The 27704-nt window shown below is 44.3% G+C and overlaps 3 protein-coding genes across 5 annotated transcripts; 2 read left to right on the top strand and 1 right to left on the bottom strand.

Annotated features, from left to right (window-relative positions):
- The first annotated feature begins 540 nt into the window (after positions 1 to 540).
- LOC101779579 (DEAD-box ATP-dependent RNA helicase 37) lies at positions 541 to 5871 on the top strand. 2 transcript variants are annotated; one of them, XM_004981314.2, is made up of 7 exons: positions 541 to 969; positions 1967 to 2822; positions 2908 to 2991; positions 3645 to 3887; positions 4357 to 4524; positions 4710 to 4823; positions 5048 to 5554. In XM_004981314.2, exons 2-7 carry the CDS (start codon positions 2016 to 2018, stop codon positions 5552 to 5554), a joined length of 1923 nt encoding a protein of 640 aa, XP_004981371.1. In that variant the 5' UTR covers positions 541 to 969; positions 1967 to 2015. The 2 variants fall into 2 exon arrangements, with proteins under 2 accessions (XP_004981371.1, XP_022679087.1); XM_022823352.1 differs by lacking the exon at positions 541 to 969 and having other exon boundaries at positions 2016 to 2822; positions 5048 to 5871.
- Positions 5872 to 6029: 158 nt separating this feature from the next.
- Positions 6030 to 12723, bottom strand: LOC101779179 (squalene synthase-like). 2 transcript variants are annotated; one of them, XR_002675961.1, is made up of 13 exons: positions 12587 to 12723; positions 12335 to 12424; positions 12149 to 12224; positions 10941 to 11010; positions 9867 to 10010; positions 9650 to 9754; positions 9243 to 9389; positions 8312 to 8387; positions 7617 to 7705; positions 6811 to 6902; positions 6691 to 6730; positions 6501 to 6614; positions 6030 to 6416 (listed from the first exon to the last, which is right to left on the bottom strand). XR_002675961.1 is itself a non-coding variant. In XM_022823353.1 (13 exons), exons 3-12 carry the CDS (start codon positions 12196 to 12198, stop codon positions 6558 to 6560), a joined length of 870 nt encoding a protein of 289 aa, XP_022679088.1. In that variant the 5' UTR covers positions 12199 to 12224; positions 12335 to 12424; positions 12587 to 12649; the 3' UTR covers positions 6030 to 6416; positions 6514 to 6557. The 2 variants fall into 2 exon arrangements, 1 of the variants encoding a protein (XP_022679088.1); XM_022823353.1 differs by having other exon boundaries at positions 6514 to 6614; positions 12587 to 12649.
- Positions 12724 to 22526: 9803 nt separating this feature from the next.
- LOC101778772 (serine/threonine-protein phosphatase PP2A-2 catalytic subunit) lies at positions 22527 to 26753 on the top strand. The gene is made up of 11 exons (XM_004981312.3): positions 22527 to 22747; positions 23288 to 23344; positions 24062 to 24145; positions 24246 to 24317; positions 24519 to 24590; positions 24715 to 24755; positions 25228 to 25294; positions 25381 to 25572; positions 25661 to 25750; positions 25829 to 25936; positions 26075 to 26753. Exons 1-11 carry the CDS (start codon positions 22673 to 22675, stop codon positions 26138 to 26140), a joined length of 924 nt encoding a protein of 307 aa, XP_004981369.1. The 5' UTR covers positions 22527 to 22672; the 3' UTR covers positions 26141 to 26753.
- The last annotated feature ends 951 nt before the right edge of the window (positions 26754 to 27704 follow it).

The raw sequence follows: 27704 nt of genomic DNA, 5'->3' as shown, positions 1-27704 counted from the left end.
GGTTCAATGGTGATTATAGTCGGGCAGCTCAGGTGACGGAGATTTGCTCGGCCTGACGCCCAGGCAGCCAACGCAGGCATATTGTACCAGGCAAAACTGTCAGGACTCCAACCAAACGTGGTGCGGGCAAGTTACATGCAGGTGTCTTAGCCAGGCAATTTTGATGAGGGCTGCATCCAAACAAGCCCATAGTGCGTGGTCCGCTCAGGCAGGCAACTCGGCGGGGAGCCACGCGGTGAAGCAAGCGGTGGTGCTAGGGTGGATCGGAGCTGCACGCATCGAGCTCGATTGCGAGGAGCCGGTTGTCCTCCAGTTCGCTTGGTAACACTGAACCTCTCTAGAATTCGGAATTTCGACGGAAAATTTCGAGACAATTCGGTATACCGAGCTATTCGGTGGAATAAACGCTCTCCCGTTTCCGTTTCGTTTCCAGCAGATTATTCCCGTTTTCCGTTTTCCCCCTTTCTCATATTTTACGGAAACGAAGCTCGGTCGATCGGAAATTTCCGTAACCATTTTCAAGCCCAGCCCGCGCGCTTGACGCGTCTGCGTCGCAGGCCGGCCAAGTCGGAAAACGGGAAAAGGGCAGATATTTTCCGTGGGGCGCCGGCCCCTCGTATAAGTTCTCCCCTGGTTTCACCCTGCGCCTTTGGTTTCACCCTCCGCCTTTCGGCGTCGGCCTTTTGCTGCTTCGGTTCGTCCTCTTCCTCCTCTCGCCGCCCGCTTCCGCTTCTCCTAGGGTTTCTCGCGGCTCGAATCCACCCCCTGTAACGCTCCGCTTCATCTAGGGTTTCTCGCATCGTGCGTACACCCGCCCCGCGACGCGCCTTCTCCTGCAGGGTTTTCTGTAACTCTAGGCGCCATCCGCCCGGCCCAGATCTAGCTCTCTCCGCCTTACCGCGTCATCTTCCTTTCCCTTATCGTGGAGTGGGGATCCGTTCAGATTTCGATTGGATTCTTCCTTCGTCGGTAAGGAACCCCTCGCCTGTTTGCTTGGATTGTTCGTTTTGTTCGGCAGAGTCTGTTGTTCGAATTGAGCCGCTCAATGCAAGTATATCGGTCTGAGTCGGACAAACTGCAATTGGTTTCGGATTGCTACCTGTTTGTTTGCTGCGTGGTGGACTACTACTTCCATTGATTTCCAGTTTCGACTGGACCATGCACGTTGGCCAGACAGAATTATGGTTTCCCAGTGAATATTCCATATCAATGCACATTGCATTGATTGGAAATATGTTCAAGTAGAACTGAATTACGGTTGTCTGTCAAAACATTTGTTAAAATCACATAGGATTTTGTTGTGCTTAGGAAAAAAATAGGAAAAAGTCTATTTTACTCCCCTCACCTATTTACTTTGTCCACTTAACCCCCTAAGCAAAATTTAGGCTCACTTTACTCCCCCAAACTATTTCATTTGGTCCAATCCACCCCCTAATTAGATTTCTCTTTTTTGTTTCTTCGCGTACAAATTGAATTTTAATTTCAGATTTTGTCAGTTGACTTATAACATGATGCTCCATGTTAAAAAAGTATATTAGAATTATTTCATGATTACTTTTCGTACAGTTTTGTATATCTAAGATCAATTTCGTATTAATTCCTAACCTATGAAAATAACCATGAAAAATTCTTAGTATAATTTTCTAACATAAGGCATCATGTTTTGTATATGCTCACAAAATTTGAACTCAAAATTCAACTCATACACAAAGAAACAAAAAAGAGAAATCTAATTAGGGGGTAGATTGGGCCAAATGAAATAGTTCAGGGGAGTAAAGTGAGCCAAAACTTTGTTCAGGGGGTTAAGCGGGCAAAGTGGATAGGTGAGGGGAGTAAAATGGACTTTTTCCAAAAAAATAAGTTAGTCATTGGTTGATGTTCTCTATTTATTTATTTATTGCTGCTGAGGTGCCTGCTAGACATTATCTCTATTACTAACAATTCGCTGTAATTCTGGTATTTATAGGTCTTTGTGATCACTGGTAGCGTCTTCATCAAAGGCCTTTTGCAAAATTATGCGATCTTCATGGGCTGATTCAGTTGCGAACGCCGAGGAATCGGTGCCCGCGACTGTTACTGCTACTGCCCCTGCTGTTAATCATCAGAGCGGGCGCCCCACCCTCAGTGCATACGTCCCTCCCCACCTCCGTGGTCGCTCAGCTGGTCCTTCCTCTGAGATCCAGGCAGTGCCTGCTGCAGCTCCAGCACCAGCTGAGGTACGGTCAGCTGCTGTGCAGCCTTCAGGCTACGCATCTGTTGTTGTTGGTGGCTCTCGTTGGTCTGGCCCTACTGGTGGTGGTGGTAGCAGCGCCATAGTTGGTCCTCGCCAGGGTGGTGGGGGTGGGGGTGGTGGTCGAGGTGGCGGTGGCGGTTGGAACTCTCGCCCTGGGTGGGACCGTAGAGACCGCGAACCAAACCCTTTTGCCAATACTGAGGCTTCAGATGTTGATTTTGAGGCTCAAGAGAACACGGGCATCAACTTTGACGCCTATGAGGATATTCCCGTGGAGACAAGTGGCCATGATGTCCCTCCACCAGTCAACACCTTTGCAGAGATTGATCTGGGTGACGCACTTAATGAGAACATACGAAGGTGCAAGTATGTGAAGCCAACACCTGTGCAGCGACATGCCATTCCTATCGCCATTGGAGGTAGGGACCTCATGGCTTGTGCACAGACAGGGTCTGGAAAGACTGCAGCATTCTGTTTTCCCATCATCAGTGGTATCTTGAAGTCAAGGCCACCCCAGAGGCAAAGGGGTTCCAGAACAGCTTGTCCGCTGGCTCTGATATTGTCCCCTACTCGTGAGCTATCTATGCAAGTATGTCATCTTTTGTTTTCTTTTCTATTTCTTCTATTGTCGCTCATTATGATGTGGTTTGTGACAATATTTTTTTATGCCTCAGATTCATGAAGAAGCAAGGAAGTTTTCATACCAAACTGGTGTTAGGGTGGTTGTTGCATATGGTGGAGCACCAATACACCAGCAGGTTTATGCTTTTCATTGCATTATGACCTTTGTATGGGATGGGCCTTTTAGTTTTTTGCATGCCTTGCTGCCTTCATTGGTTTTGTTTGCATATTGAGTTCTTTTGCCCATCTTAATATCTTGTCTGATATTATGGCAGAAATCTTGGTGATAGTTATCCTGATTAGTGTATTATGATGCATCCATTGTTTTTTTTATCAGTTGTAATTCTTAGGGAAATAGCCGAGTAGTAACACAATGTTCTAGGCACTGATTTGATTTTCTGCACTGAAATGACAAATTAATAATGACCCTATTGGTGCTTTATGCCCTCTTCCTTTCCTTTTTTATGCCACCTAAATTTCTAACGCAGACTTTCTGTAGTTAAGTTAATGGCTATGACTCCTAAGTCTGGGGCCAAGGAGCGCATCTGATAGGGAAAAAATTGTTCCATGTTTTCACTTTATGTTTTTCATATGTTGTATAGTTGGAAGCTTAGGGTAGCTACAATAGCCATGGCACAAGTTATATTGGTCGTAAATAACTGAACTCATTTCAGAAGCATTATCTTCTAAATTTTTGGGAATATAATCGAATGGTGCTGGGCATAGTGTACTATTTTTGGATGATGATTTTCCACCTGGATATTAAGCATGTAAATACCTTTTACTGTAGCTGAGGGAACTGGAAAGAGGTGTTGAAATCCTTGTGGCAACTCCTGGTCGTTTGATGGATCTGCTGGAGAGAGCTAGAGTATCACTGCAAATGATAAAGTACTTAGCTCTCGATGAAGCTGATCGAATGCTCGATATGGGGTTTGAGCCACAGATACGCAAGATCGTTGACCAGATGGATATGCCTCCTCGTGGTGTGAGGCAGACTATGCTGTTTAGTGCCACCTTTCCAAAAGAAATCCAGGTATATATATATCTCCCTCGTTCTAACTTCCAGCTTCAATCATATATATAAAAATGTCCTTGTACCTGCATAATTACTATTTATATAATGCTATCAAGCAGTTTGGGTGAGTTGCTGAGGTTGTTGGAACCTTGAACTGATGTTATCATGTTTATTTGCTTTCACATTTTATTCCTAGAACTGTAGTGATGCTTATTTCCATTTTACAGAACCGTGTATGCTAAAAATGTGCCCATGTCAGCTTGTTTTTGTTATGTTTTATGATACGGTCAGAAAATCTTGTTGATATAATATTTTATATTGCCCATACAAATGGAAATATACGATTTGTCTGTTGTGATATCCTTATATCAAATTTGAGAATTGGTTTGCAATAATTTTGTTAACTTTCTTGCATGACGTAGAAAAAAGCACACCCAATTGCTTGCTGTGCGTGAGCTAATGAAAATATCATAAATTTGTTCTGCAGCGTCTGGCTTCAGATTTCCTTGCTGACTACATCTTCCTTGCTGTTGGAAGAGTTGGTTCCAGTACTGATTTGATTGCTCAGAGGGTCGAGTTTGTACTTGAGGCGGACAAAAGGAGTTACCTGATGGACCTTCTTCATGCACAAAAAGCTAATGCTGCTCATGGAAAGGTATTATGTGTTACGAGCTTAGTATCTAACTGCACGATTTATTTTTTAGTGTCATTTTATGGAGTCTCTTTCACTACAGTAGGCTACCATAATTAATACAATGAAGTTTGATCTTAGAAATGTTACTTTGATCTCCGTGCCACTATTTTTAGAAATGTCACTAACTTTTGTTCTCATTTTTCCAGCAAGCTCTTACTTTGGTCTTTGTGGAGACAAAGAGGGGAGCTGATGCTCTCGAGGACTGGTTGTATAAAAACGGTTTTCCTGCAACAAGTATTCATGGTGACAGGACACAGCAGGTACAGCAGAGCTATGACTATCTGTCCATTGTGGTTACAGTTATATAAATTAGCAAGCCACCATTGTACTGGCTATTTAAATGTGCTATAAGTGCTTCCACACGAGGGGTAATATTTTCGATCATTTGTCTTCCATCCATCTGTTAAGTGTGAGCTTCTCTTATGCTACAAGGTGACATTCTGTGAAATAGAGCATAACATGATTGTACTTTGTTTGGATTCAGGAAAGAGAGTATGCATTGAGGTCCTTCAAGAGTGGAGCGACTCCTATACTTGTTGCAACTGATGTGGCTGCTCGTGGACTTGACATACCACATGTTGCTCATGTCATCAATTTTGACCTCCCAAATGACATAGATGACTATGTTCATCGTATTGGGAGGACAGGACGAGCGGGGAAATCTGGTCTGGCAACTGCCTTTTTCAACGAGGGCAACTTATCACTGGCAAAGCCACTATGTGAGCTGATGCAGGAAGCTAACCAGGAGGTTCCTCAGTGGCTTGAGCGTTATGCAGCCCGTTCTTCCTATGGAGGTGGTGGGGGAAGAAACCGCCGATCAGGCGGTGCTAGATTTGGTGGCCGTGACTTCCGCCGTGACCGGGACTTCAGGGGAGGAGGTGGTGGTGGAGGTTATGGTGGCGGCGGCGGTTACGGTGGTGGAGGTTATGGTGGCGGTGGCGGCGGATATGGTGGCAGCTATGGTGGAGGTGCAACTAGTTCCTGGGACTAAATATTGTCTCCCCAGTCACCAGTGAGGATTGAACCGAAATGATCGCATTCTATTGATGTTAACTGAACAGATGTGGAGTTTGTAGTCAACCCTAGGGTGGTTGGTATGGTTGCTGGAGAAAGGCCCCTTTTTACCTTATTAATGGTTGGTTGTTGGCTTATTGCTGTCTCTGTTTGCCTGTGATGAGCTTTTTCTGAGTGTTATGTCCTTGGGTTAATTCGGCTGTTCTCACCCCTCATTTTCCTTGCTGTAGTTCTGGATGCTGTGTATTATTGGGTTGGAGGCTAATGTTTTCTAGTGCGTCTCATTGCTATTTATTTTACTACCGATAAGTTGAACGCATTTCTTGCCTGCTTCGTTATAGCAATCATAGACTGCTCAGAGCCTCAGAAGCATCACCGTTACATTCGGAATAGAATCATTTTGCTCAGAATGTTGCAAGTAATGTGGTTAAGGTAAAAGAAGCTCAATGTTGTGTTTTTTTTAAAAAAAAATGCGACGGTTAGGCTGCTTAAGCCTTTTTATTAAGCCCTCTGCAGACAAGGTACACCACATGTTAACGCCGGTACATAGGTTGCCCAACACGCAATCCATTGTAGCTTTTTACACGAGTTTTTTTGTGGGAAAAAAAAGCATGCCAACAAAACTACAGTGTGTCCACTGCTAGCTAAATAAAAACACAAGTTTACAGGATACTTTTCCCTTGAAACAGCTTCAAACGGTACACCACGCGAGGAAAGGAAAGGAGCAAAAGAATTGAGATTAGCACAGCATCATGTGGAAGCTAAGCCATATCCATCATTCATCTACAGTCAGTACCGCTGGATATTTCGCAGCCTTTGGAGACTACAGAGTACATGGTCTGTAAAACCAGGAATGCAACAGAGTCAGCCTCGGAAAGTAGGGAAAATTTTCAAAAGAATAGGATTAAAATGTTGAATCCTACCGGACTGACATACTTTGCCCTCTTAAGTCTCCATATGAAAAAAGGGCAACAAGGGCTTCACTTGGTATACAGTACCCCAAATATAATAGCCAACAGCAGAAGAACAATCATGATCTGAGGAAATCACAGAAACAACTTGAGAAATTATACTGCAGAATATCAGTACGATTTTGAAGATTATGGGACTCACCAGCATAGGCTTGTAAGGTGACTTGTCCAAATGGTAACCCCTACAGAATCAAGACAAAAGACAGACAATCAGGATGAAGACACCAACATAGAAGTGCAACTCTTAAATCATTCAGCATACCTTCTCTTTAGCAAACCAGATGACTTGCAAGTTTGCTTTATTGAATCCACACGTTTTCGTGTTAGCGCAGCATTTGGATCATTGTCGTCAATCTGGAACATAGACCAAACATCCTATACATCAATTCTCAAACAAAAACGACAGGAGTTGAGAAGCCTTCATAGGAGGCCATGACTAACGCTATGAATGCAACACGGATTGGTACTAAGGTGGATTGATCTGGGCAACCTGCTCTAGATAAACTTGTACTTAGTCCATTGGGACAACATTAACACATGGTCCGAACAAATAAATGGCGAGTTCAAAACAACCCATGAAGCAGCTTGAGAGTGAAGAACCAGAATACGGATTTCCTTGTTTGAAACTTGAAAAAGATGTCATGTAGTCTAAATGGTACGGAGCCAAATATACTACCCACCGGTCAGGATTTTGATGTTTCCAACAGCAATACATAATAGCAGGTCAATTTGCATGTCCGAAACATCAACTGATTCCAAGTGGAGGTAGTAGAATAAAAGGCTGCCCACACCGAAGAACAAATTTTAAACTAATGTCTATGTAGTTCATTGTAGTGATTCAATGGGAACATGACTGTTTAGAATAACCGGGTTATGCAATATCTTTGATGAATATAAAATTTCTAGTGGTGCAAGTAGCTCAGGCTGGGCTTTGGGTAGACCCACTCTATCAAATATCTATTTGTTACAAAGGAATACCACAAATATTATGATGTTCTAGTCATATAAAGACAACTAGACTCCATATTGGGTGTAGCAAAGTGCAAAGATCAGTACTGCATAACATACCTTTGACTCCAACAATAAAGAAAACTCATAGAAAGCAGTATAGACGTCTGACATTGAGTCTGTCTCATAAATCACTCGTGCCGTGAGCCCTAAGAGGGGAAATATGTTAGGTAATTATATAAACAACACATAAGTATAATAGAATAAATCACATGATGTTAAGCAATGGGGTAATCTTTAGATAAAGAAACTAAAGCTTGCATTTCATGTTAGTTGGATCAGTGATTATGAAGAAGAGGCAATTGTAGTGAAATGCAGATCCACTTGCCAATAACAAATCAAGGAAAGCATAAAACAGCCTCATTTAGGTACACATCTTCCTCAACAAATAAAAAAACAGATGCATAAATGATATTAAGTGCCCTGCAAGTTTCAAAGTGCATTTTTGTGCCTCCTATAAAGGAAGGATGTGATGTTGTGGACACACCACTTAACTCCCTAGAGCATAACATGCCTTGCATCATTGATCAGATGCCAATCATATAACGAAATCAAGAACACATATGTGTGTTCTCTCTCAATGTAGCATGTAGTGAACAAACCGGAGCACTATAGAACTCTTGCAAAACAAAATTTCATTAAGCATAAGTGTGAGTGTGTGTCAAGGTGATATACTGGAGAAAAAACAATCATTTTCTGTGAGGTAAAGAGGTGAGTCTTGTGGGAGTTTAGAACATGATACAAACGTAGCTTACCACGTCTCATCTTTACAACTCCTCTAAAGACATTCACGTTATTGTAGCAAAAGGCACACGTTCCAATTGCCATTATCTGAAAAGAGAATGGCAAGTTAATAGTACCCTATAGAGGAAGTTGTTTCAGATGTAACGAGCATATAACATGCAAAGTGTAAGAAAACACTTCATCAAAACAGGAGACTAGTCAAGAAACCAGGAATGCTATCTAGTTCCTCACAAATGAGATTGTTAAGAATAAAGGCAATAGAGCAATTAAGTAAAATATCATATTTCAAGTATATCAATGAAGCTTTTTTTACTGATAAACAATCACTACGAGCAGCAACTACTTTAGTAGCTAGGATACAAAGGATTTGGGTATATCTAGGAAATAGAGAGTATAACAGTTCTTAAGAACAAGCATGTGCAGCTCAATCCTAAGATTCTGACCACACCATGTCAGACAGTATTGATGATCGATCACTGTTATACTGGAATTGAAGTGCAAGGAATGCTAGGAAACGTTGATTCTTAATAGAAACTGCACCATAATATAAACGCCAGTTCACTAATATGGACCGGTATGCCTAGTGCCTATGTTGAAACAATACAGCTCTATGAATCAATGATGGAATGTTCAATTACCTCATGCTCAAAAGAGAACGTGAATCTTGTTATATTTTGTCCGAAAAAAGCAGGTAGCTACGCCTTAAGTTTAGACCTGTTTTGGCCTATGCTATTCTTTGCTGATACTACCAGAGTTTTAGCATATCTTCTCAGAGCTACAAACGCATCTCATCATACTATTTAGAGAGTTTATGTGAGGATTGAGTTAAAATGCTAAATAACAGTGCTAATGTGGAATTAAGATTTATTAATGCAGCACTCATGTAGATTTGGAAAACTAGGTATTCCATCAATAGACAATAAAGTCTAACCAGTTATCTACCTGGGGTATTGCACAAAAACGGAAAATGGTATGATCCTTCAAAGCTGACATGTACTGAAGGCAGTCTTCAGCATGAATCAATGCATTAGTCACCATATCATTCAAGCACTGTACTCCCTTTTCTGAATTTTCCTCATATTTGAAATCCTGATTTCGCAGAAAAACAAATATTACTTTGGATGAAAAAAGTTCAATCTGCGTAATAAGCTCGACGGATAGATTACATCTGATAATTGATGGTTCACTATAATATTTGAGATACAATCCATAATCAGCAGTTATGAACTCCTCAAAAGGTCAAACATATAGCACATATCATGCTCAAATCCCTCGATGCGTGATCATTTAGTCATTTGGAACATGTCACATGTGACTCAACAGCAGTAAAAGAAGTGAATGTGTCATACCTCAAGTTTATCCGCATATTTACTCCATATATCTCGAGGCCAGAACATGCGGGACCTTGGTATCTCATTTATGTCCTCCAAATAGTCCCTAATTATATTAGTTTTCTGCAATTTGATTTCAAATACTTTTTAGCGAGGCAAAATCCCAAAACAGAAATTCCATTTCACACAGAGACTGAAAAATGCCAAGTTGATTCACTAGCATCAATTAACATACCTGCAAAAATAAACCCATTGAATTCGACAGTGAATCTGGAGCCAGATCTTCAGTCCCAGTAGCATGAAAGAGTCTAGAAAGTCCATATCCAACTAGCCCAGCTACATAGTGACAATATTCATCATAGTCATCAACAGTTTCAACCTAAATAAAGAAGGATATGTCATTAGTTCAGAAAAATACCAAATTAAGATAAATATATACATTCTAGGTGTAACCAGCACAAGGATTTTCCCCTTGTTTCTCCATAAACTAAGCACTACTACTGATTCTTGCCAAAAATTCCATTTTTCTTTTCAAGGCAGGTAAAACCATGTCAAACTAATTTAACGCACATATGACTATATACCATGAAAATGTGACAACGCATAATTTAGTTATATAATCCAGATCCAGATAGCCACTTTGCATGTTCACTATGGCCAGAAGCTATCATGGGAAAAGTTCCATCGTTATACACAAGACATTTTGTGGCTTAATGCTCACAACAGCTACGACAGCAACATGTTGAGCAAAGCCTGGAAACATATTTCATCATGACAACCCATCGATATGACATAAAAGCTAGAGTTGCATGTCAAATAGTAACCAGAGAAACGTGGCACAACAGTTTGCTGGCAGAACATGTAGTCCTTTGGCCCTTTAAGTGAATGCAAGTAAATGGTAATCATGTTCAAGTAAGCACACTACTGTCTGCTCACTAGACAAGCGGAATACTTCCATTCTTTTCAGTCATGAAATACGCAATGGTACTTATGACAAGCATCCGGATCCTATAAGATGCTACAATGATGCAGCCTAGACAGTAATACATGCCATATCAACATTTCACTGCAAACAATTACTAGGCTTATTTTGTTTCTTTATGAGGAGACTTTGATCAATAATTACTGCGTTAATACATAATTTTTCTGACACAATTGACTTTATTAAACTTGTATTAAAAATACTTATGATTATAATTTAGTATCACGTAAATGAAATATTTAATGCGGCAATTGTTGTTCAAACCCTTGTCCTAAGTAAAGGAAATATGCCTTGTAAAAAAAGGGGCTTGGATATATGTTAACAGACCTCCTTGCATATAAATTTTGCCATTCCTGCTCCCATTCGCCTAGTGATTTCTTCAATTGCCTTTTGGTAACTGAAAACAAAATATAGATTTATTTACCACAAAGCTATTTAATGAAGTAATATCTGAGGTAAAGAATCCAAAGGTGGAGAGATAACCTCAACTGCATATTAATGCATTAGTATTACTATGACGACGTTAAAAAAAACTAGTTCAGAAATGGTAGATTTAGATATAGCATCAGTATTGGATGTATAGTATTGGACAATACAACACTGTGCAATGGATTTAATTTGGGAAAGTGCACACTTGCTTGTTAACGGACAAAGACAAACATTATCATCATACAAATTGTCTGTTTGTGTAACTATCAGTACTTGTTTCACCCTTACAGCCTGATAATAGGATAATGATTTCAAAGCTAAGCACTATTTCAGTACTACCCAATGAAAGCTCCATATTAAGAAAAGTCAACTTTTCTTGTAAAGTGTTTACCAACAACCTAAGACTAAGGGGGCATTTGGTTCTTTAGTCCGGACTAAATTCATGTCACATCGAATATTTGGATATTAATTAGGAGGACTAAACATGAGCTAATTATAAAACTAATTACACAGATGGAGGCTAATTCGCGAGATGAATCTATTAAGCCTAATTAATCCATCATTAGCACATATTTACTGTAGCACCATATTGTCAAATCATGGACTAATTAGGCTTAATAGATTCGTCTCGCAAATTAGTCTCCATCTGTACACATCCCCTTAGAACCTCCTAAAATTACTGTCACATCGAATGTTTAGATACTAATTAGGAGTATTAAACATAGACTAATTATAAAACCAATTGTACAGATGGAGACTAATTTGCGAGATGAATTTATTAAGCCTAATTAGTCCATGATTTGACAATATGGTGCTACAGTAAATATGTGTTAATGATGGATTAATTAGGCTTAATAGATTCGTCTCGTGAATTAGCCTCCATCTATGTAATTAGTTTTATAATTAGCTCATGTTTAGTCCTCCTAATTAATATCCAAATATTCGATGTGACATGAATTTTAGTCCCGACTAAAGATCCAAACACCCCTTAAAGAACCAAACACCCCCTAACAAAAATCTATACGGAGCCTCAAGTTGTCAAATCATCAAAGTGAGGAGTAGACAAGTCTGAAAAAGGCAACAGATCAGGGAAGAAATAAATTTACCCTTCACCAAGCTCTAGGAACGCGGTGGATACGTGGTGAAAATTATCCATCAGCACTCTGTAGTTATTTGTTCCACCTGCAAGGCCAGCAACACCCTACAAATCAGCATCACTTTTGAAAATAAAGCAAACAACAAGGCCCATTTTCAGTGCTGAGGGCCGCATATTCATAGGAGAGATCTCGTACATGAATAGTGCCAGTTGGGGTCGTAGATGTGCCGGTAGAATTCCTGGAGGATAGGCACCTTCACGTCGGTTGGAATGCTAGTGTCATCCTCTGCAGTTCCATTAAACGCAGTTTACATTACTGTTAGAACGGGAAGCACTGAAGGCATCAAACAATAAGCACACACTGTAGTAATCACAGTCCAACTCCAAAATATTCCAAAAAAACAGCATCATACAAGTACCAGTAACGCAAGGGTACGAGACTACTAACCGACGGTGTCGAGGGCACGGAGCACGAGGTAGAAGATGCACACCTGCGCGATCGCAACAACAGCCGTTTTAGAGACGCCTCTTTGTGAAAGTTTAAAGTGGATTTTTCCATAAGACCCGCACGCACACCAAATATGTTGGGACGAAATTCAAACAAATCGCGTACACCCGCGCATCAGATTCGAATGCCACACGCCGAGGTGGCGCAAGCTGATTCGCGTGGGAGGATTGGGGAGGGAGGCGGGCGGGAGAGTGTGTGTGTGTGGGGGGGGGGGGGGGGGTTTTACCGGAGGCATTCGGTGCCGAGCTGCTGGATGACGAGCGCGAAGCTGCGGGAGACCTTCTGGAGCATGGAGTAGGCGAAGGCCCAGTGCTCCTCGGGCGGGATCTGGCGCTTCAACTGCCCCGCCGCCACCCGCAGCTTCACCAGCGCCACCACCTCCTCCGGCCGCGACAGCGCCCCCATCGCCGCCGCCGGGTCTCCTCCGATCCAACCGACCGAGGATGGGAGCAGCCTCCTCGCGAACACCCGAGCCCCGATCGGACGCGACTGGGCAGCCCGATGATCCCGGAGAGATGCCGATGCGATGCGGGGCAGGCTCGTGCGTCGAGCGCCCGCTGCGTGGGAGTATTTCTAGCGGCCTCGGGCCTCCCTCCCCTGGGAAGCGACTACTAGTTTGAGATGAGAAGGGTGTCGCTGTCGCCGTCCGCCGCGCTGTCCGTTGTATTGGCGAGCGTCGGTTCCCTCTCGCAATTAATCCGGTCATCCGGGTTGGATGGTAGGGGGCGGAACGACCGTTCCCGATCCCCCATTCTCCTCCCCCCTCGGTCTCTCCGCTTGTCGCCGGGGTGCGCAGCCAGGGGATTCCCTGCTGCTGACTAGTGGGTCCCAAGACGCGGTGCCCTCTCGTGGCCGGTGCGTCAGCGGTTCAGGCTGCTGGCTTCGCACGGGGGGATTGGGTGTGGGGATGAGGAGGGCGTGGGGGCCTCGTGGGGTGAGGCCCCGCCAGGTGGCAAGTCTGCTTAGCTGTTGGGCTACAAAACGATGCGACGCGATGCCGGACGGCCTATCGATCCAGCAGACTTTGTCAATATTTTGGAGGGCAGGATGGTAATCTGTTGGAGATGCTATAAGCTGGTCAGCGCTGCACAAATCCATTATTTTTCAGTTGTAGTACAGCCGAGCAGCCACCCCGAAGCTGCAGCTGCGTCTCGCTCTGAAAGCTGCACGGCAGTGGACTCAGGAGACGTGACAGGACGGCTTACGCGTTGCTGTAGAGGCGCGTAGCGTGGACCGTGCGCGTGGTGTAGATTGCTATACAGGGCTAATCCGCTGTTATGTTTAATGCTAATGAAGGTACAGGGCTAACCCGCGTCACATCAGATATTTAATACTAATTAAGAGTATTAAATATGAACTAATTATAAAATTAATTGTACAGATGGAGACTAATTCGAGAGACGAATCTACTAAACCTAATTAGTCTATAATTTGACAGTGCTACAGTAACTATTTGCTAATTATGGATTAATTAGGCTTAATGGATTCATCTTACGAATTAGCTCAGGGTTTCTGCAATTAGTTTTATAATTAGCATATGTTTAGTCTTTTAATTAATATCCAAATATTCGATGTGATAAGGACTAAACTTTAGCTCGAGAATCCAGACACGGGGACACTACTGGTTCACGATTTTAGGTCTCTTCTCCTGTCAGTCTATACTTCCAAGAGTGCTTGGGAACGTGTCCAGGGAAACTCGAAAAAGATGAAAACGCAGATTTAGGGGGTATTTGGTTGCTAAGTTAAAGTTTAGTCCGTGTCACATCGAATATTCGGATGCTAATTAAGAGGACTAAATATGAGTTAATTATAAAACTAATTGCACAGATAGAGGCTAGACGGCGAGATAAATCTATTAAGCCTAATTAATCCATCATCAGCACATTGTCAAATCATAGACTAATTATACTTAATAGATTTCTTGCCGTTTAGCCTCCATCTATGTAATGTGTTTTATAAATAGTTTATATTTAATACTCCTAATTAGTATTTAAATATTTATGTGTTAAAAATAAGCAACGGCAATTAAATGAAGCCTTACGAACCTGAGACCATTCAACTGAGCTGACCAACGCGACAAAGGGCCATCCTATCAGCGAGGGCCACGTCACCTCTGCTCGTCGTCGTCTCTGTGTGTGTCTCTCAGTTTTTTTTGTTTTTGTTTTTAAAAAAAGACGAGTCTGCGTCTCTCTCTGCAGAGCGCGACGCCCCTAGAGGCCCAGACCGAAAGGGACTCGTATCGGGCCCGCACCACGGAAGCCGCTATGGGCTTCTGCAAGAAACTCCCTCCGTGGTCGCCCAGCAGCCCAGCAGCCATTGATGGGTTCCCTTCTGAAATTGTCGTCTCTCTCCTCTCCCCAACTTTTTTATATTTTTTTTTCCAATTTTGCAAAAATAAATATGCGACTCAAAAATTGCAGATCTAGACGTATATGGTTGGATGAAAGGTTAGGAAGAAAAATTAAACGGGCATACCGCTATTTCGACCGGCGGTTGATCACGCCCTCGTGGGGTGAGGCCCCGCCAGGTGGCCAGGGAGTGGGGTGTGAATTGTGATCGTGACGCGCGGGAGGGGATCCGATTGGAGGGCTAGCTGCGGCTGCAAGTTTTTTTATTTGTAGCTGCGGAAATCCACTATTTTTCAGCTGTAGCTGCTGCTTGGGCTGCAAGCCTGTGCAGCTACGTCTCCCTCTGAAAGCTGCATGGCGATGGACGCGAACTCAGGAGACGTGACGGGGCGGCTTACACGTCGCCGTAGAAGCGTAGCGTCGACCGTGCGCGTTGTTAGACTGCTAAAAGATACAGGTTCACAGTGACTACTCCCTGGCTGAAGTGCGGGGGGAATGTGTATATTGAAACTTAACCTCTTTCTAAAGATAATTCGGGGGTGTTTAGTTCCACGAACTAAAATTTAGTCTCTACCATATTAGATATTTATCGAATGTTTGGATACTAATAAAAATATTAAATAAGAATAATTACAAAACTAATTGTTTAGAACAACCGGAGACCATCTCGTCTGAGGAGCTGACCAAGCGACGGGCCACGCGTCACGTTGCCAGGCTACTCTGCTGTCTGCTCGTCGTCGTCTGTGTGTGTGTCTCTGTCTCTCTGTTTTTCTTCTTCTTCTTTTTCTTTTTTTATAAGAGGAGTCTGCGTCGTCTCTGCAGAGCTCGACGCCCCCGTATCAGGCCCGCACCACGGAAGCCGCTATGGGCTGCTGGAAGAAACTCCCTCCGTGGTCGCCAAGCGGCCCAGCAGCCATTGATGCGCTCCCTTCTGAAATTGCGCCCGCATCGCGCGCGCGCGCGTCCATCCAGCAGTGCAAATCGAATGGGCCTTCGTGTGCATTCCACCAAGGCAGCGCTGCAGCGCACGTGCCGTGCCACATGCCTGATCTTTTCTTTTCTTTTTTATAAGGCCACATGCCTGATCTTGGACAGTGCTTGAAACATGTTGCAAATCTGCATCCGGTTCTGAAACTCGCTTAAAAAGTGCTCTGAAGTTCCCCAGGCTTGCTTGCCTGAAACGTGTGAAAGGTATCATACTATCATGAAGCTAGCATGCTTCAAGCTCGCATGATTTTCTTTCTTTCTTTGATAACACATAGGTCAACAACATTGCTCAACCAGTTAAAAGCATAATTACAGAATGAGGGTTACAAAATCTCTTCGTCTTATTGTCACGTGGAACAATCACACAATTGTACACGATGAGTGAGGGTAACAATTCTACCAGGGCCATTTTGAATCGAACAAATGGCTTCATGTTTCATTTGTTCGAATGGGCCGTCCTGCTTGATTCTTGGACCGTGTTTTCGAAAAATGTTGCAAATCGAATGGGCCGTCATGCTTTATTCTTGGTCTCTTGGACCGTACCGGACGCGCCCTGGTGTGGTCGGGGTGGGTGCCGCAGGTCGCCGTGCTCGCGCACGGCGCGGTGGGCGCGTTCCTGACGCACTGCGGGTGGGGCTCCACCATCGAGAGCCTGGTCCTCGCCTCCTCGGGCACCCGCTGGTGATGCTGTCGTTCATCGTCGACCAGGGCCTCATCGCGCGGACCATGGCGGAGCGGGGCGTCGGCGTGGAGGTGGCGAGGGACGAGAGCGACGGCTCGTTCGGTCGGGATGCCGTCGCGGCGGCGGTGCGGAGGGTGATGGTGGAGGAAGAAGGAAAGGTGTTTGCGAGCGATGCGGAGAAGATGGAAGTTTTCGGCGATCAGCGACGCCAGGATCGGTACATGGACGAGCTTGTGAGATGTCTTGGATGCTACAAGGATGACAACAGCTGCAACGCGTGTATCGTAGAATGTCTTTGGGCATGTGTACATTGGAACACCCATGGCTCCTCCCACAATCGTAGTGCGTCTCCATCGCGACTCTCTCTGAACTTACACAATACATACCCATGCCCATCATCAATTGATAAAAACGGTTGTATTAGATTTGTCATTGGACCTCGATCCGTGCCTCTCATGGTTGTTGGTTGATGGTTCTATCGTAATAACCTCTATTATCTTTCTATCCTACCATGGACAGAAATTTGACTTTTATGAATTATATAATATAAGCCGTGCCAAAAAGATGTCCTACCATGGGATACTCTGGATGGAGGCCCTTCGAAGTTCAAACCGCGGCCTGTGTAGTATATGATGCTTATTGCGTTTGTTAGAGCATCTACAACAGTTTCCCTTTCCCCAATCCAACTAGAAGAGTTGATAAGAAAATAGTACTCCAACAGTCTTACTTTACCTTTTCTTTTTCCCAATACTTATCGGGATAATCCACCTTTTAGATGATTGGCTGATCATCAGAACAGTTTCTCATGTATTAATCTTTTATTTATTTGCAGCCTCTGAAGTACTGCAAGTCACTGGAATTATTGATTTCCAGTGGTCAAATTTTCTGCTGTTTTGGGCCATGTACGAGATAAAGTGTTTCGAATGAATACTGCAAGAAGAAATGCAGGAGCCTGCAGCTTCTGCAGTTATAAGAGAAGGCCTGCCGGTAGAGTCGCAAGGAGCCAAGGATGGCAATGCCAGTAGGCGGGATGTCGTCTTGAAGATGAGGATGAACTAGGATCTAACAATGAGCTCACCGTGGAAGCTGAATGTTGTGGTTATCAGCATTGTAATGGTATCTTTAAGTGCAACTTGTAATGATATTGATACCTTGATTAGGAGTGCGGCAAAAGCTTTGCCGTTTGCCACGAGATTTGTAGAAGTTAAAGTGTTCAGTTGTAAATGTAACAATGATTATCAGCAAGTAGTGGAGCATGTAATCATGTACAGAATTTGTTTATGCAACAATATAGCAATGTCTTTGTATACAAGAGTATTTTTGGCAAATCTCCCCGTCACTCAGAAGCAAACGTTTTAGAGATTTTTTTTAGATATAGGAAACCGGCCTCAACACTCACGCATGAGTGTCTACAGCCAAAACGTTTTAGAGATGGATTTCCAACAAATTAATGCCATGATCTCTACTGCAACAGATTGTTTATCTATCAAGAACAACCGGCCATGCGATGATCTTCTAAGTGCTCCTTCCTGAAGACACCATCACACCAGGGAACCTTCAAGACAAAATGGCACAGAAAGATAGCTCACCTGAAGAGCAACCAGGACTCCTGAAGCTTAGGACCATGGCAACAAAGTAATGTAAGAACATTCTTAAGGTCTTTTCAGGAAACTCGATTCAGATCATCAACGCTGCCTGCAGTTATATTGACACGTTAATCATTGCTTCTCCCTACTGTGACATCCCTCTGTTCTGCAAGGTATTGTGAGGGGCTTCTGATGGCCTGCCCAGCTGCCCCTGCCCTACCGATGGCGCTTGCTCGAGGACACCGTCGCAGGTGAGCCGTGGCCTGGGTTGGGTTCCCTGGGCAATCGGGGGCCGGCGGCGGCGGGTCGAGGCGGTCGCATACTCGCATCAGATGATGGTGGAGAGCTGCTGCGGCTGCCGCGGGGAGCGGGCGAACTGGATCGGGCAAGAAGAGACGCTGGCCCGAGCCCGCTTGCCTTGCCTCGTTGTCACCTGATGCCGGATCCTGGCACGGAGCCACGCGGATCGGAGATAGACGCCCGGAACACCGATCCGCTTGCCTCGCCTCGTTGTCACCTGATGCCGCATCTAGAAGAGCTTTGTCTTTGCCCTCGGCATTACGTGGGAAAGATATAGCTTTGTTGTATGCATGAGAGTAATACTAATAAAATTAATCCGTATCTCTTTTGTATCTAATACTCCCTCCATTCTAAATTGTAAGTCGTTTTGGTATTTTCTATGTGCATAATTTTTACTATGCATCTAAGATATAGTCTATATATAGATGCATAATAATATCTATAAATTTAAAAAAACTAAAACGACCTATAATTTTAAAACGGAGAGAGTAATCCTTCGATATGATTTGTCTCCTTTGATTGTTTCTGTCGTCCGTCGCCTACGTCACGATTCCCGTATGAAGCTGTTTCTGTCGTCCGTCGCCTACGTCACGATTCCCGTGTAAAGCACACCACGCCCCCTTTCTCCTAATCGGCTAATCCGCTTCGCCTCCAAAGACCAGGCCGTACGCCGTTGTCGTTCCCAGGCGTACACCGGTCGAGCGAGCGGCGCCAAATCGTCAACGTGGTCAAGCAAGACAAGGCGGAGGTTGGCGTGCAGCACAAGGTCGTCAACGTCTTGTATGCGATTGTTGCTGAGAACGACGGCCTGCAGCCAAGACACATGCCCCATGGTGACGAGGTGGTGGTTCGAGGCCGTCGTCCATAGCGTGAGCCGCGTGACTGCGTGAGGTTCTCGAGCGACGTGACCTCAACGCCGGCGACTAAAAGGTGCTCCAGGATCTGGTGCCGTGCCGCTCGAGTATCTCCGCCGCCCGATCAATCTGCACCTCCGAGTCTAACATGTGTGGTGTGGGGTAGTCCGTCCCTGCCCAACCACTCGGTCATGCCGGGACTGTGAAGACGTACCGGTTCGGTTCGGGGGCTGAGAGCAATGGCTGGTTCGGGCCGTGACCGTGAGGAGCCGGCGTGGTGGCTCACTTCGGTTCATCCTCCTCCAACGGCCTTGAGCGCCTACTACCTGCTCGATGGAATGACGCGATGCTCTGCCTCGAACTGCTCTGGCACCTCCCCATCGCGCGTGCCATGAGCAAATCTCCGGGCTGTGTGTCGATTCCCTACGGGAACACGCTCGCCATCTGTGCCGCTCGCCTTGGCAGACAGCTCCACCGCACCACTCTGAAAGGACGTGCCCTTGCAAGACGCGTACGTCTCTGCAGCGCCGCGCTCAGATGTCCACGATGCGGAAGGCTAGCCAGGTGCCTGGTGTTAGCAACCATAGCCTGCAAAGATCAATTGATTTGTTAATAGTATAAAAAAATTTGATTTGCTAATGAGGGTGTTATTCAGGTCCTAAGACCGGGATTACAAACGCTATACTTCTATTTTGAGTTCTGTTTATTCAACTAATAAGCTTGGTAGCAGACAGCTGCATTCGATGGTTTGTTCTTGAGCACTCTCCACTATGTGCCCCGGACGTAATGATCAGAAGGATAGCTACAGCGTTTTCAAAGAGATGGGTAAACGGCATGAAGCGTCACGGACATCAATGGTTGCTGGTTTTGCAACACATGCATGGCCATGTTCATTAACCATTGGGTTGTTAGTTGTTACCATGTATTCCAAACGTCTGTATGTACAGATAGCTCGAAGAATTTTTTATGCAACTCCATGCATAGATCAGGTCATGTATTCATCAATGATATCTGGATACGCTACAAATGGTTATTGTGAGGAGGCAATCTCATTGTTTCAGAGGCAAAGAGTTTTATTAAGAGTATATGCATGTAAAGCGTGACTACATGGTGTGGAGCACACTGCATGCTTGCCGCTTTCAGGGAGCAGAGTTCACCATGATGTTGTACTTGGACATTGTGCAGAAAAATAAAATCCTGAAGAAAATTTTGGTTGAGGTTATTTTGCTACTCTTTCAAACATTAGAGCAAATTCAGAAGATTGGAAGGGTTGATGGAAACAAGAAAATCTGTCAATGATGTGAAGAAAGAACCCGGATGGAGTATGTAAGAATAAACATGCTTCAAGATATTAGAAAAAAAGAGAATGCTACGCAGAACTTAGAAACATGTGCATTTGCCCAAATCGTCCATAGAAACTGACCACAGCATATTGCACTGCACATACATGGATTTCCATAGCAATGCAGGCCATTATATTATTACTTAAAATCTAACTTAAAGGATGGTCCACAACCATTTCAATGTATCGTAGGTTATTCAATAACATTCAATGATTTCTCGTAGCAACGCACGCGCATATTTGCTAGTACATGTATACATGGCCTAGTAGCTGACCTCCGGCATGTACGAGCGACTTATTACCTTGTTCCGTACCACGCATGGGCACGCCTTGCTGTTCCTATGAACCGGGGGCCGACGACGACGGGCGCCTGGGGGATGAACTTGCATGCGTCGACGCCGTCGAAGCACCCAGCTAGCTGTGCCACACGCACTGGAGCCAGCCCTTGTCGTCGATGCGTCCCTCCAACAGGCATCGCGGCACTCGCTGGCGCTGAGGCCGAGCACCATCGTGCCGCGCGACACGTGAGGGTCAAGGTCGCCGATGGGGGCGATTGGGCATCACTAGTCCAGCCAGTCGAACGCGCTCTCCTTCCATTACGACGACAATGCATGACGGCGTTGCTTCCTTGGCCGGGGATGTCTTGGCTGCTATCCTGCTACAGCGGACACCGACGGCCGCATCCCACAACACCACCGTCGTGGTGGCACAAATTAATGGTGCCGTTTACCCTCTTGGATCCTGATGGCGCGCGCGGTGGTGGCTGGGAGGCGTGGAGCGGAAAGAGCCCGGTGCGCGGGAGCGGCAGATCCATGGTGCGGCGGCAGCCAACGCCGTGTGCGGACCCATGTTTTGGAGTGTAGGGAGGCAAGAGTTTGTGGGTATGGAGCGGTGGCAGCAGGGCTATCCTTTCAGCAGATCTTGCCTGCAAGCATGCATGCTTCTGCATTGTTTGGTGTTGTACGCACATCTTCGGAACAATCCTAATAAGAAATTAGGAAGGAGGGATTTAGGTTCTTTTTGAACAAAGGGTTCGTAGCTACAATTTTTTTTACAGCTCGACAAACACCAGTTTTGGAAAAAAAGGCTAAATTGGTGCACCAACCAAGCTCATCCTCTACTCACGACTCAATGCATTACTACTTGTGTAATCTATGGTGGCCAATGTTCTTGATACTGTAACACAAATACACAGCATCATTAAAGATCTAAAAGAAAAAGAAGTTTGTTTGAGAATATAATAGTGTAAGAAAACAATTAATTGTGATTTTTATGATTGAAGTACACCGTAATTATTGGAACTAATGGTACGTTAAACATGGATTGTTGTATGGATGGATTCCAAATCACAATAAATTCAAACATCCAAATCAAGTGTTCCAAGTCATGATAAACCTGTAATTATTTTATGATATCCAAATAAGAATTCGGAGATAGCATCAAGAAAAGAAAAAAAAATTTATCGGACGGATCATCCGACAGGTCAAGGGATTATCTGATGGTCAGTCACGCGGATGAGGAGTGGAACGGGGCGACGGAAGACTTGCTGGGAGAGGGGAGGCAGAGCGTGGAAGCAATTTTGAGTAGAGAAGATGTGATAAATCTTCTCTGCAGTGTCCGCTAGGACTCGGAGGAGGCTTCAGGGTCCAGACTTTGTTGACGTGGCATGCTATATGTACGGGACAAACCCATCCTCCACGACGAGTCGACGACCAATTCAGCACCACGCCGAGCGGTCCGCCCGGCCGTCCGTTGGCTCCCCTCCTGAGAGGTAGCCTCCAAACTCGCAATAATATAACCACCGTCCCTTGCAACTTTCCAGACCTTTTGCCCCCCTCCCTCCTCCCCACCTCTCGTTCTCTCCCCCCTCCTGTCTCTCTCACGCGCGCCCGCGCGCCCAGATCTAGGGTTCCTTCCCGCGGCGAAGATGAGCAGCCCCCATGGCGGCCTCGACGACCAGATCGAGCGGCTCATGCAGTGCAAGCCGCTCCCCGAGCCCGAGGTAACGCCCTCTCCGCCCGTCTCTTCTCGGTTTTGAGGCGTGTTTTCGCCAGATCTAGCGGAATTGCGGGGCGGGGGGACGGGTCACGGAGGAGATCGGGGCTTGGGACGCGTCCCGGTGCTGGTTTGCGCGGAAATGGTTGGCGGGGGCGTTTGATTTTGCTCGGGCGGGTGCTGGGCGGTTACGAGCTGGGGATGTGGTTGTCAGCTGACCAGGGCGCCACCTTTTGACGCTGAGGAAACGCAAAAAAAAAAGTTTTTTTTGCCCCCCTCTGGTTTTTCCAACTCCGCATTAATTTGTCTGCTTGAACTGAAACAATTATGGCTGCTCATTTTCCGAAGATCTCTGATAATAACATAACTTTACTATCCCGATTTATGTTACATGGGGGTGTTAGGGGGCTCAGAACTGCTCCAAGATGTAAACATTGCATCTTGTGATTATCGGATACATTTGCAAGGACTTGTGCCGAATTTGTAGCCACTATTGATTTGTTGTGCTGTGAAGGGTGAGCCTGATCCAGAGCAATTTACCGTACAGGTCAGAGCGCTGTGTGACAAGGCGAAGGAGATTCTGATGGAGGAAAGCAATGTTCAGGTACACTGTTTTACATCTTTATATGCTAAGATGATTGTATTGGGCAAGAGATCATCAACTCCTTTTCAGGGTCAATTGAGATATCATGTTTGGGATCACCTCAATTTTCTTCATAGCTGTTGTAATGCTTGACTCGATCAGCGATAAAAACTGCACAAGTTCCCAATTCACACTCTATGCCATGCCGCCTGGCACTAGCTGAATCTGTATTTGCTAATCAAATCTGTAAATTTATTCCAACACATCTTTGCAACCCAACTGTCTAGATATTTGTTACTGTCAGATGTGAAGAAAGATTTCTTAATCCATGTAACTTATGCATTTTATAAGGAAAAAAAGGAGCATGGGACTGTGCCAGGCTCTTAATAGTTTGTAGTATGGAACTGAAACGTTAGATCAATGAATACAGCTTCAGTTTGGAAGGATAAAAAACATTGGACATAGCGGTAGAGTTCAATAAAAGAGTCCTGAACTAGACACTTTGAGTTGTAGCCTGTAGCCTGTACCGTTTCTTCATGGCAACCCATACTCATATTTCTTTGGAATGTATCATGCCTTCAGAATTGAAGAGCTTTAACCAACATTAAATCGCAGAAGAGGCAATGGACTCTTTCGGACGATCTATGCCTTTTAGACACCGGATTCAGAGATGTAGTTCTCAATTGGTCGTATTATTTATTTAACATTTGGTGTTTGGTTTTGTCATTATGCTTGTAGCCTGTAAAGAGTCCGGTTACAATTTGTGGTGATATTCATGGACAATTTCACGATCTTGCTGAACTCTTCCGAATTGGTGGAAAGGTATCTTCTTCTTTTTTCTTATATATTCTTCTGTCACCTCTTGATCTGTGAAGAAACAAGTGCAAATTTTAATATCTTGACACTTGCTTTTGTTTATCAGTGTCCAGATACAAACTACTTGTTTATGGGAGATTATGTTGACCGTGGCTACTATTCTGTTGAAACTGTTACGGTAAGAGTTAACATTAGTCTATATAAACATTCATGTCTTTATGCACATAAGTATATTCATTTACTCATAGTGTTCATGTCCATTGTCCAGTATAGGTTTGTAGTGTGCACTCCGATCATGCCTTTTGGTGTACATGCTTAATCCTCTAAATTGTGCAGCTTTACTAGCTCTTAGTACTAATGTTATCCCATTTAATAACAGCTTTTGGTGGCTTTAAAAGTTCGCTATCCTCAGAGGATCACCATTCTCAGAGGAAACCACGAAAGCCGACAGGTATACATTTTTTGGTGCAGAAATTATTATTCTGAGCTTTTCTTCCTGTATCTTTCATTTTCCGTTATAAGCTTGTACAAACCACAAACTAAAGTTTTTAGTTAATTTATTTCCTGATTTGCAGATCACTCAAGTTTATGGATTCTATGATGAGTGCTTAAGGAAGTGAGTATCTTTGCTTAGGTTAATGTATTTTTTGGCTATTATGCTCTGTAAAGTATTTTGTTGATATCACTAAGCAGGATTCTATGGCAAGTGCTTAGAATAAAGATGGCTTAATAACAAAATGGCCTAATATCTGGTCTACTGGAAAATCATCGCCTTCTGTCCTTGAAAACTAGTGCATTCTTGAAAATTGTAAGCTTAAATTTAGCACAACACGCCTCATGATATCTCTGCTGGGCCCAGCTAGTATAAAAGGAAAGTATTGATGAATCAAGCAAGGAAATTAAACAAATTTCCAGTTTTTCAGTTACTGTGTAAAGCTAATCTGTGATTCGTACTGTCCATGGTTTATTTTGTGCGATAGCTTATGCAACTTATTGTTCCACTTGTCCTATATCCAAACAGAATTGACATATCACCCCCTTTTCAGTGAAATATTAAGATTGTAAGATGCATCCTGTGCTCATTGCAGGTATGGAAACGCAAACGTCTGGAAAACCTTTACGGACCTATTTGACTACTTCCCCTTGACGGCATTGGTGAGTATTGCAGTGCTTGTTTATTTAGGGTGATCTACATGTGTATCTGGTGAGTTTGGAATTCAATTTGTTTTTCTGTTTCATAGGTCGAGTCAGAAATATTCTGCTTGCATGGTGGATTATCACCATCTATCGAGACCCTTGATAACATCCGCAACTTCGATCGTGTTCAAGAAGTTCCTCATGAAGGTCCAATGTGCGATCTTCTGTGGTCTGATCCAGATGATCGATGTGGTTGGGGTATTTCTCCACGTGGTGCTGGATATACCTTTGGACAGGTACATAAATTATTTGGTATCACAAATTATAGTGGCGCTTATCACATATCACTATGCATTGACACTGCCATATTCTGTGTTGTTCCAGGATATATCGGAGCAGTTCAACCATACCAATAACTTAAGGCTTATTGCTAGAGCTCACCAATTGGTCATGGAGGGATTCAATTGGGCTCATGTAAGTGTTTGTTTCTGAAATAAACTCTTTTTGTTGTGCCATTCATATTTTTGATCAATACTTTTATTACATGAACAGGAGCAAAAGGTCGTGACTATATTTAGCGCACCTAATTATTGCTACCGCTGTGGGAACATGGCGTCTATCTTAGAAGTGGATGATTGCAGGGAGCACACTTTCATCCAGGTACATTTTCTTTGCAACAGATGCCTGCTTTTCTGTCATGATCACTGATAGCTCTTGTTAGACTATGTGCACGCTGATTTTGTTTTTGTTCTTACTCTGTTATCTGGCTTCTTACGTGCTTTGTGGTTTCTTCTGCAGTTTGAGCCAGCCCCAAGAAGGGGAGAGCCAGATGTAACTCGTAGGACACCTGACTATTTCCTGTGATGCGGAAGTGATGTGGATCTGCAGCAAAGGTTTGATAGATAGGTGAAGTTTCCTGGTTGCAGATATTTTTTGCTCGAATCCCCCCGTGTGCTATTCTTATTATTTTGCCCATGGCTCTTTGGCTGTCGCGGGCAGCTCTGCCACATCGTGATTCAAGTGTATACCTACTACAGCTGGAAGGACCCCGATTGTGTTCTCACTTATCTCTAACTGGTTGATGCTTTTGGCTTGGTGGGGGGTGCTGCAGTGGTGGGTTCAAGCATCAAGCAGCAATCTGTATTATGAGAGGAATCTGTTCCCGTTGTATTCATTTTGTTCCCCTTTCTTCCTCACTTGTTTCTTTTTCTTTTTTTCTTTTCTGTGTTTCCTGTAGAGGTGAACAATTGTATGGTTCTGTGTTGGGCCATTAGTCTCCTTTTCTGACTACCTTGATTTGCCGTATAGAATTACCTTTTAAGCACAAGTAGTCTTGAGCTGTAGCATTCTTTGCAACCAGCATTTGAATTGAGCACTGGTTTCGCTTTTGGATTTTGCTTTGGACAAAAATGAGGTGAGGTGCACCACTTGAAGACCAATGGAACGAATGATACTGTAACATCGAATTTGCCACTTACTTTTGAAATTCTATTGTGTACTCCCTTCGTAGATGTTTGTATGCACCTAAATATAGTGTATGTTTAGATGCATACAAATATTTATGAACTTACAAACACTAAAACGACATATAATTTGTGAAACGGAGGAAGTATCATTTACCGGAAGATAAAACGACCTATAATTTGTGAAACGGAGGATAATTTGTGAACGGAGGAAGTATCATTTACCGGAAGATGCAGTAGTCTGTCATATGCCTCTCTTGGGCGGCTGTGTTCCCTGGATATAAGCCAACCAAACATGCAACACGGTATGGATGTGCAAATGCCATAGCGAATCTGTTCGCAACCAATTGACAGCAACATCACTGGGGCCAGCCGTCCTATTTTTGTGCTGTTAATGTGCCTTGTAAGTTCCGTTAGAAAAATGTCAGCATCAGCTGCATTACTGTTTATTCTGCCCGCTGTAAGCGCCTACCTGACAATCTGTGGCTGGCTTCGATGACCTCTGGTTTTGACAATCCTTTTTCCTTGTTGAAAAAGCAGAATCGAGCTTCTGGAAGGGGTTTGGTTGGTGCCACAGAACGTGCCATGTCGTCTGGGGCAGCTCCTGCACATGACAACGGACAGGGGGGGGGGGGGGGGGGGGGGGGGGGGGGTTACGTCCTGGCCTGGCCTGGATTCGTTGGGAACCCGCTGGCCAACGGCGATTTGGTTGCTCGTCCATTCCCGCGTGTCGCTTTCGCAGCTAGCCAATTCTGGCTGCACAGCTCGCTGCTGGTCGCATCTCATGAACGGGGCCCAGCCGCCCAGGTGGCCAAGTTCAAGTAGCGTTAAGCCATTAACATACAGAAGAATTCAGGCTTCAGCGTCAATACTGATGGTCATACACATATCACATCGTCAGCCTTGACACTTGAGATTCAAGATTGCCTATATGCTCTGCTACCATTCTTTCATGTCCAATTCCA

Source organism: Setaria italica, chromosome IX (assembly GCF_000263155.2).
Source record: "Setaria italica strain Yugu1 chromosome IX, Setaria_italica_v2.0, whole genome shotgun sequence".
NCBI lineage: Eukaryota > Viridiplantae > Streptophyta > Magnoliopsida > Poales > Poaceae > Setaria > Setaria italica.
Note: the sequence above shows the minus strand (reverse complement) of the source record. Positions and strands in the feature narration are given on the sequence as shown.